The sequence below is a fragment of the Chrysochloris asiatica genome, unplaced genomic scaffold, assembly GCF_000296735.1.
Source record: "Chrysochloris asiatica unplaced genomic scaffold, ChrAsi1.0 scaffold00024, whole genome shotgun sequence".
NCBI lineage: Eukaryota > Metazoa > Chordata > Mammalia > Afrosoricida > Chrysochloridae > Chrysochloris > Chrysochloris asiatica.
The window spans coordinates 18,069,055-18,079,322 of record NW_006408542.1 but is presented as its reverse complement, the minus strand read 5'-3'; the positions used below and the strand labels follow the sequence as shown (position 1 = coordinate 18,079,322).

At 38.1% G+C, this 10,268-nt stretch overlaps 1 protein-coding gene across 1 annotated transcript in view; it reads left to right on the top strand.

Moving 5' to 3' along the window:
* Window positions 1-10,268, top strand: part of SRBD1 (S1 RNA binding domain 1) — a 352,160-nt gene that overhangs the window by 9,055 nt on the left and 332,837 nt on the right. The window contains exon 3 of the mRNA XM_006839417.1: window positions 1,418-1,801. Coding sequence (XP_006839480.1) covers window positions 1,418-1,801 — 384 coding nt within the window. The remainder of the gene's footprint in view (window positions 1-1,417; window positions 1,802-10,268) is intronic.

Sequence of the window (10,268 nt, the reverse complement as noted above, 5' to 3'; positions counted from 1 at the left end):
GTCTATTATTACTGCAGAAACTTATATGCAGTCACCCACTGATTGCAGAAACTTACGACGTAAACCCAACTACCTTTGTAGTTGATAGGAAAAAAGATTGAATTTGCACTGGAATTTAGTTTGGGAGTTGTTCTGTTTGTGTCGATGCTGTCTCCCTCACTTAGGTAACTGAGACTAGGCCAGCTTGGTTAATTGTAAATCCTCTGAGTGCAAGGTCTTTATCTCCAATGCCAAGAGGAGTGGCGGATCTCAGTCCTTCATACCTGAGCTTGGGAAGGTTGCCAGTGGTGGGGTAGAGACCTGCATACCTACGAGGACTCCCAACTAAAGGAAAATGCTTGACACTGCCCTGCTGTCAGGTTGCCTTTACTATCGTCTGTCTGCCTATCATTTGATGTCAGGGATAACCTGGAGTTTTATGAGTGTGGGAATGTTACTCATTTCCCCTAACTGGATGACTTTTGATTACAAATTCTTTTTTTTTTTAAGCTGCTAGCAACAAAAGCTCTTAATTTTCCTTCATTTGAGAATGCTTTCATTTTTCCTTCATTCTTTTTTTACCCAATTGTATATGATTTTGTTTTGTTTTTTAATTTCATTGTGAACTGAGGGAAGGTTGACAATGATTGCAATCCATGTAATCTTATGGTAGGCCTAGGGTCAGTGTATTCACTAACACAGAGATCCCTAGTGTTGGTGTTTTATAGACCTCCTCTATTTCTCCATCATTTCCTCCTTCCACTTTACTCCTGGCAACAGCTAATCTGTTCTCTGTTTTGTCATTTCAGGAATGCTATAGAGACATACTCTTAGTATTGTTGTTGTTAGTGCTGTCAGTGGGTTCTGACCCGTAGCAAGTCTGTGTAGGGTTTCTGAGGAGCGCCTAGTGAGCTTGAACTGCCGACCTTATGGTTCAAACGGACTGTAGTCCAGCACATTAAACCCACATTTGAGATTGGCTTTTTTTAAACTAAGCTTTTGTAGCATAGTGATTGCAACTCAGGCTGTTAATCCCAGGGTTAGCAGTTCGAAACTACCAGCAGATGAGACTTTCTGCTCCCTTAAAGATTTATAGCCTCGGAAACCCTATGTAGGGTTGCTATGAGTCAGAACTGACTCCATGGCACATAACCACCAACTATTATGCTTGTGAACTTTATCCAAGTTGTTGTTAAGTGCTGTCAAGTTGATTCCAACCCATAGTGACCCTGTAAAAGGTTTCCAAGGAGCAACTGGTGAGTTTGAACATCCGACCTTGCAGTTCAAAGTGACTTTGAGTCCAGTACATTAACTCACAGCACCACAGCAGGACTCCAAGGTGTTGGTATATGATTCCTCTTTTCCTTTTTACTGCTGAGTAGTCTTCCTGGGCATTTGGATTGTCCCTTCTAAATCTGTGTTTCTTGTGTTTTGTTAGAATAGCTCTGTGGCTATTGCTGATGCTGATTTGGAAGACAGAAAAAGTGAACTGGATACTGTGCAGATTCTAAAAGCAGTTAAGACAAAGCGGAAAAATTCAGCTCGGTCACCTTCAGCTCCGAGAACCAAAAAGCTGAAAGTTGAAGAAACCAACAAAGACAGCCATGTAGAGGCTGGGAGTAGCACTACAGAGACACCGTCCACAAGCACCGGGTTGGAAGGTGCATGCAAGAAGGAGAAGAATGAAGAGGACTTTACATTTGGGCAGTCCCCTATAAAGAAAATAAAGACTGTAACCTGCCCTCAAGGGCAGCCTGTCAAGTGCCCAGGAAGTGCCGACAGTGTTAAGGAGGAGGTGGAAATGAACTGGGACATAGTGCAGGTATGTATGGATGAGACTTTTTAAAGTCACTTCAGTTGGTTTGCTTCCTTTCTTTTTGATCAAGATAGGGGATGTGCTGGCAAAGAAGAGTTGGGAGTTTTCGATTCTTTCCATTTTACCAGTGATTTTCTGAAGGCTTTGACCACAGGTTCCATTTACTGGGTATGCTGTTTTGTGTTAACTGCTTATCATCATTTCTTCAGGCGAGGTAGGTCCGTGTCATGATGTTTTTTTTAGTGAACATATGATTTATAGATAGGTTTACCAACAAACTGAGTACTTGTTCATTGTTACACTTTATCGTTCAGTTTTCAAAGTTCACTGTTAAACTTTTGCTTTGAATTTAGACAGTATTTCCCCTTAAAGCAATGTGAGTCATTGTATAAATACCACAGTTAGGACATCTATTTAAATATTATGTTAATGCTAAAATATACTAAGAACAGAGTCTAACAGTTCCTACCAGAAAAGTCTTTCAGAATTCCAACTTGACGTGCCAGAATTATATCTCTTACTACAGGGCAAATTGTATTTCCCAATATCTTTAACTGACTTTGGAGATGAGATGGTCAGGAAAACCTGAAGAAAGGCTCTTGAGCAGTGGTTCTCAACCTTTTGTGTGGCTCAGTGCACTTAGGAAACATTTCAAACTTAGTTAGGGGATTGCCACTTAGGAGAGCACTACAGTTCTTCTGGTCTTGTGGCACAGGAGGCAGTTGTTCGTGGAGGCAATTAGCCACACATTCCATATCTTCCTCCTATTGCTGACTCCTTGTCTTCCAGTGTTGCTCCAGATAGAGACCAACGTACCTTGGATGGTTGCTTGCAGGCTTTTATAGCACAGGCACTATACAATGAACTAGGAGGCAGAATAGAAGCTCTAAACATGTAATTAGGCCAATTAGCTGGATTGTATCATTAAACTATGTTGTTGTTAAATGCCATCCAGTTGGTTCTGACTTATAAGGTCTCTTTATAGGGTTTCTGAGGGATGACCTACTGGTGAGTGTGTACTGCCAACCTTGTGGTTCAAACCGTCCTTGAGGACCAGTGTTTATCCTACAGCACCACACCAGGACTCCTGACACGAAACCTTCAAATTAAGGACCCAAACTCCATCACGTATTTGACTGAACACAGCAGCCTCAGCAGCTACTTTGTTTTGTTGTTGTTGTTATAAAAGTATCTTATCACGCAACCTTTACCAGTTCAACTTTTCATAGTTATACACTTAGTGACAGCAATTACAATAACAACAGCAATTATTACAATAATTAGATTTCCCCATTGGAGTTCATTCTCTTTTTCTCCCCTTTATCCCACCACTAATACACTTTGATCTCTGTATATTTACCTTTTCTTGTCTTTTTATATAAATGAAGTCATATAATAATTATTTTTTTGTAATTGATTTATTTCACTCAGTGTAATATCCTCATTGCCCCATCCATACCATACTATGTATCAAATCTTCATTTCTCCTACAGGTACATACATAGTATTTCATTGTATGTATGTACCATATTTCATTTATCCATTTACCTGTTGATGGACTTTTAGATTGTTCCCATATTTTTGGTTATTGTGAATAGTACTGCAGTGAACATGGTATAGAAGTCTCTTTTGAAATACGCTTTCTGGTCTTTTGGGTATGTAACTGAGAGTAGAGTTGATAAGCCATATGATAGTTCTATTTTGTTTTTTTTTTTGGAAACTGTCCAACTATTTCCCAGTGTTGTTATTTGTTAAGTGCTGTTCAGTTGTTTCTGACTCATAGCGACTCTGTGTAGGGTTTCCAAGGAGCAGCTGGATCCTTGCGGTCTACTGCTTTATCCTACAGTGCCACAATTTTAGCATTTCTGCTAGCAGTGGTTAAGGGTTCCAGTGTTGCCGCATTCTTACCAACATTGTTATTTTCTGTTCTTGTTTTTATTGTTGATGTCCCATCTTATCCATTCTAATGGAAGTTAAATGGTATCACTTTGTGGTTTTGATTAGCATATCTGATGGGTGATGACACTAAGCATCTTTTCATGTGTTTGGTGGCCATTTGAATGTCTTCCTTGGTGAAATGTCTACTCAAGTCCTTTGCCCATTATATTGTCATAATTTTATACAGTATACTTGTTACTAGATTTTTTTTGAATCTATGGTTTCTGAAGATATTCTCCTAATAGATAGATTGTCTTTTTATTCTTTTGGTAAAGTGTCTTGAGGAGCAAAATCTTTGCATTTTTTCTGAGGTCTCATTTATTCTCTTACTATTTGTACTTTCGTTATTATATTAGATAAAACCTTGTTAAAAGTTAGGCTTAACAGCATTGTGTCCCTGCTTTTATTTTTCTCAGAATTTTATGGTTTTAATATTTATATTTAAGTTCTTAACTCATAGAGTTTGTTTTTGTGTATGGTGTAAAGCATGAATACTGTTTCGTTTTTCTGCATGTGGAAATCTGGTTTTCACAACACTATTTGTGGAAGAGACCATAGTTTCCCCAACTCCTAGACTTAGCACCCTACCCAAAAATCAGTTCACTGTAGAAGTGTGAATAAATATATGGGTTGTTTTGGATAATATTGACATCTTAATAATAAAAAGGGGATTCAAAAAGTTTGTGAAAAATTTAATGAAAAGGTAATGGAATTTTTCCATAAGCTTGTTAAAGTCCCCTTGTATTAAGTCTTCAGTTCATGAACAGAACTTTTTTACTTTTATTTAAGTCTTTTATTTCTTTTTTTTTTTCCTTAAATGTTTTATTGGATTTATGTGATAGTTTACATAGGAGAACATTAGTTTTACATTCATTCTATTGTATATCGTCTCATTGCCATGGTTACAATCCCCTCCATGCATCATCAACCAAATAAAGGGTATATCCTGCAAGCCCATCCCACCCCCACCCACCCCTGTCTTCAGCACACAGTCCCTCTCCCTCTCTGGATCTAAAGTCCCCAGCTGCACCATCGATTCATGTCATCCTCTCTGCCTCCATCTCATCGTCTCTGCCTCCATGTCAGGCATCACTGCTTCTCTGGGTAGGGTTCCACTCTCCACTCTTCTCCGTTGATAGTCCTAGGGACCTCCACTCCTAGACTGGAAAGTTAATCACTCCCCTCCTTGCTATAAAATGTCTACCTTTACATTTCCAACCCTCACCATCAGTCCTGATAACAATTATTCACTATTGTATTACAAGAGACCCGTCTGCATTTTATTTCATCAGCCCGGCCTAGACAGATTGTTGGAGATTCTACATTCCTGCAGGCCCTCTGGATCTAGGTTCCCTCTTGAAAGCTTGTAAGCCTGTCACTTTTTGCCTTTGTAGCCCCACCCCCACCCCATTTTGGGTAGTCAGTGTCCAAGTTGTCTACTCTGTGTGTGGAGGGAGGTGGGAATGATTCTTGCTGTAAGGATTTGTTCCCTCTTTTGAGCAGCTGCTTCCATAGGTGTAAGTCAAGTTCATCAAATTGTGTCAGAATACTTTTTTTTCCCCCCCTTCTTTCTTCTTCTGGTTCAGCTCTGATCATCCAGTCATTGAAGCCAGGTCAAGTGGGTATTATCTGCAAGTGTGGGTGTTCTTGTGCATATGCCCTCTCTTCTTATCAGCTGGTTGCTTCACTCTCCACTCTAGTCCTCTGTGGCTATGTCACTGACTCTGGGCTTAAGAGTCCCCAGGTCTTGCCACACTGCTGGCCAACCAGTTCTTCACCTGGATTCACAGAAGTCTATTGAATGTTGTAGGACTCAGCTCGCTACTTCATTGCTGTTTTTCCCTCACTTGCCCTTATTGGTGACGAGCGTGGTCACCAATCAGAGCGTGTATTCCCATTGAGTCTTAGTCTTGGAAGGGGGTTTGCGCTGAGGGGACCCCACCACTTGCTTTGATGTTTCCTGGGCAAGCAAGTTGCTTATTCTTGAAGTAACAGTTGGTCTGCCTCTGTTGTTTTATATTTTTTCTGTAGGTCTTTCTTTCAAGAAGTATCTTCTGTTCTTCTAGCTGCTCCAGGATGGTGTGCACGTCCTTTCAAGTAGAAATTTCCCATCTCTGGAGATCTGGATGTGGTTCAAGCTCCCACCTATAGTCATATGTATTGCAGAGGCTCCGCAGGAAGCCTCCTTCACTGGGCACATTGTAGTTTAATTTATTTTCAATAGTATTTTACAAGTTTTCATGTACAAATTCTTCACATGCCTGGTTAAATTTATTCCTATGTCTTTTATTCTCTTAAGTGCTATTGTAAATGGAATTATTCCCCTAATTTTCCTTTTCGAATTCTCTTTGCTGGTGTATAGAGAGAGACCCAACTGATTTTTTGTTTGTCGACCTTTTATCCTGTAACTTTGCTAAATTTCTCTATTAGTTCTAGACATTTTTTTGTAGACTCTTTAGGATTTTCTGCACATAAGATATATTGCCTGCAGCTAGAGATAATTTTGCTGCTTTTTCTTCTAATCTGGGTCCTTTTCATTTATTTTTCTTATGTTATTCTTTGGGCTAGGAATACAATATCGGATAGAAGTGGTGAGAGTGTGCCCCCTGTTTTGTTCCCATTTTCAATGTGAGAGCGCATAGTTTTTCTCAAGTATAATGTTTTATAGATAACCTGGATCGTTTTGTGGGATTTTGTTTTCTTACTCTGATCATTTTTAGAGTTTTTTTCAAGAAAGGGCAGTGCATTTTGTTAAATGCTTTTTCTGCATGCATAGACATAATGATGTGGTTCTTTTCCTTTGTTCGATTGATATATGTTGTTGACTGATCATCTAATGTTAAACCATTTCTGGTATATATCCCTGCATTCATAGAATAAATTCTCCTTGGGAATGGTGTATGACTCTTAAATATGCCGTTGAATTTTGTTAGGTAGATTTAATTGAGAATTTTTGTATGTATATTCATGAGGGTCATAGGTCTGTGGTTGTTTTGTGATGCTGTTGCTGAATTCATGGAATGAGGTAGGGAGTATTCCTCCCTTGTCTATATATTGGAAGAGTGTGAGTAGGATTGGTGTTAATTCTTCTCTGAATGTTTGGTGAAATTCCCCAGTGAAGTCACCTGATACAGGGCTTATATTTGTCGGAAGGTTTTTGATTACTTTCGACTGTTGAGATATTCTGTCTCTTCTTGTGTTAGTTTAGGTTGATTGTGGGTTTCTAGTAATGTGCCCTTTCTATCTAAGTTTTCAAATTTGTTGGAGTATAATTTTTCATAGTATTTTGTTATGGTCCTTTTTATATTTGTTGGATTTGTTGTAATGTCTCCCATTTTATTTCTTATTTTGGTTTGTTGCATCCTCTTACCTTTTTTTTTTTTTTGTTAGTTCAGCTAAAAGTTTGTTAATTTTATTGATCTTTTCAAAGAAAATATTTTGGCTTTTCTATTTGTCTATTTTTATATTTATTTTTTACTGTCTTCTGGTAAGTCTGGGCTAGTTTGCTCTTTTTCTAGTTCTTCATGTTGTAGAGTCACATTGTTAATTTGAAATCTTTCCTTTTTTTGATATAGTTATTTATTGCTATAAATTTCCCTCTGATGACTGCCATAGCTTTTGGTATGTGTTTTCATTTTTGTTTATATCAGTTGTTTTTAATAATGATTTTCCATTCTCTGGATCAGTAAGGAATAGACTGTTGCCTCACAGATTTTTTTCTCACTTCTGTTCCTTAACTAAGCAGTCCAATGTTTCTTGGAGAACAAGAGCTTAACTATTCTTTTTTCTGTGCTTTTTTTTCTTTATTCACTTAGGTCTTTAGGGAAGTATTTTAGAAGCTATTCTTGGAACTCTTGCATCAGAATTACCCTGCAGCCTTACTTAAAATGCAGAGGTTGGTCCTATCTCAAACCTACAGGGCAGGTGAACACATCCTGGTTCCCTCCTCTTCCATTTCACTGTCAACTTTTATTCTTTTTTTTTTATTGATGTGGCTGTAGTAGTTGACAGTAAGTAAGACAGTAAGTAAGATTTTATGGTTTCAAAGACCATAAAATCTTTTGAGTAAGGTAATATCATACTCATAATTAAGTCAAATACATTTCATTTATGCCATTTAATTTGAGTCTTAAGAAAAAGCTGTGAACCATCAGGGTAGAGATTACTATCTTTATTTATAGAGAAGGAATCTAAGAGAACAAAGTAGTAATTTCAAGGTCAGTAAGTAACTGGTTGAGATGGGTTTTGAACCCATTGTCTTTTACTAGATTCTCTTATCTTTTCTTCTACACCTTTGATACTAATGTATGATTCACAGAAGGCAGTGTGGACACAGTCTGCGTTAAAATGCAGGGTCTCAGTTTTCTCCTTAGTCCTTTGGAATCAGAATCTGGTGGTGTGTTTCCAGGTGATTCTAATAAAATTTGAGACGTTCTCCTTTAAACTTGTTAATCAAGTTCATTCCAACTCATAGCAACCTTGTATGGGATTTTCAGGTATCGGCTGGTGTGTTTGACTGCCAACCTTGTGGTTAGCAGTTTAGTGCTTATCTTACAGCGCCACACCAGAACTTCCTTCTTTAAACTAGTGGTTCACAAATTTACTTGTACTTACTTGCACTGATATTTTGTCTTCTAAATTATTCTTTCTGAGGTTAGTGAAGACTTGGGGCCAGTTTGAGAAGGGATTTTAAAACTATTATAGTGCTTGCCCTTTGAACAAAAGGAAGATAAGTCATTGTAGCTTTTTTTTTTAAGTTTTTATTGTGAATTGAGTGATAGTTTACATGGGAGAGCATCAGCTGTACATTCATCCTGTCATATTTTGTTTCACTTCAATAATTGCAATCCCCTCCATGCAGCATTATTCAACAGCATTTGCTTCCAATCCTTCCGTTTTTTTGGATGTACACCAAAGCACTCAGGAGTATCTAACTATTCAAGCAACCAAAGAAGCACTCAGGAATATATAACTATTCACACAACCAAAGGGTATACCCTGGAAGCCTGCCTTCTGGCCACCAGCACACAACCTTTCTCCCTCCCTGAGTCCAGAGTCCCCAGCCACTCCATTTTTACATGTCATCATCTCTGCCTCCATCTCTGGCGTTACTGCTTCTGTGGGTAGGGTACCACACTCCGCTCTTCTCCCTTGATGGTCCCAGGGTCCTCCGGTCCTGGACTGCAAGATCAGGACTACCCTTCTTTTGTTGCAAAACGGCTACCTTTACATTTGTAGCTTATTTAAAAAATAAGAAAGGGACTTGATTTTATCTGAGTTTTAGAAATACTTGTATAAACAACTCCTGACTTATGATGAGACAATAGAATTATGTTCCAACTATTAACATTATCTGTTAATTCTGATATAAGTCAGATACCTTAAAATCTTGTTTTTTTTTTTTTAAAGTTTCCAAAGCCTTCTGTACAGCAGAGTGTTGAACAGTAAATCATAAACATTGAGCATCTTCAAGTGAACATCAGAGAATAACATCAGCAAATTATGTGCTACAACATTGTATGGAGTACATATTACTAATGATAACATGTATAAAACCCCCAAACAAATGGTCATGAATGTGGTTTGTTTTAACTTGAATATGTCGAGAATGACATATAATTCAGAGGTGTTATGGTGGGAGGCAAACAAAAGAAAACTACTCTGATTCAGATAAAAGATGATGAGTTTAGTGGAAATGGAGCTCTAGGATAAGGAATATATTCAAGATATATATTAATTTATTTTTATTTTATTTTAACTTTTTATTGTGAATTGAGTCAAGGTTAACAGAAAAGATCATCAGGTTTACTTTGATGTATTCATTTGTTTTGTTTCATCCCCATGATTACAGTCCCCTCCCTGCAACAACAGTTAACTTGATTCTTCATCTTATTTTTCACAAATCAACAAAAAATATATATTTGATGTACACATACAAACAAAAAATAAATAATCATTTAAATGTCCAAAGGGCGCATTTTGCAAGCCAGCCTCCTGCCCGCAGGAGCCTTTCTCAGTCCATGGGCCTGGAGTCCTCAGCTCTCTATGCCATCGCCTCAGCCACTGTCTCTACTGTTGATGCTTTTCTAGGTAGGCTCTCATGCTCCACTTATGTTCTTGCCTCTTGATGTTCCTAGAGTCCTCTCTTCCTGAAATGAGAGAGTAACTGCTCTGTGCTTTTAGTTACACATCTTCTACAATACAATTGTGACAACCACAATAAGTCCTGCTAACAATCACTCACAATTGAATCATTTCCTCCTGTCACCATCCTTCCCCAACTCCTTTCACCAGATCCATCTGGAAAAGAGGTAAACTATTCTGTACTTCCCTCATTCTGAAACTAAACACACTCATGAAAGCTTGTAAGCCAGCCACTTCGTGCCTTTATAGCACCCCGTTTTTAAGAGTTTTTAAGTGTCTAACTTGTTCATTCCTATCAGTTAAAACAAGGCCAGGGGCAGACTGTGGAACAGACCATCAATTGCTCATATGCAAATTCAAACTGAAGTTGAAGAAAATGAAAACAAGTCCA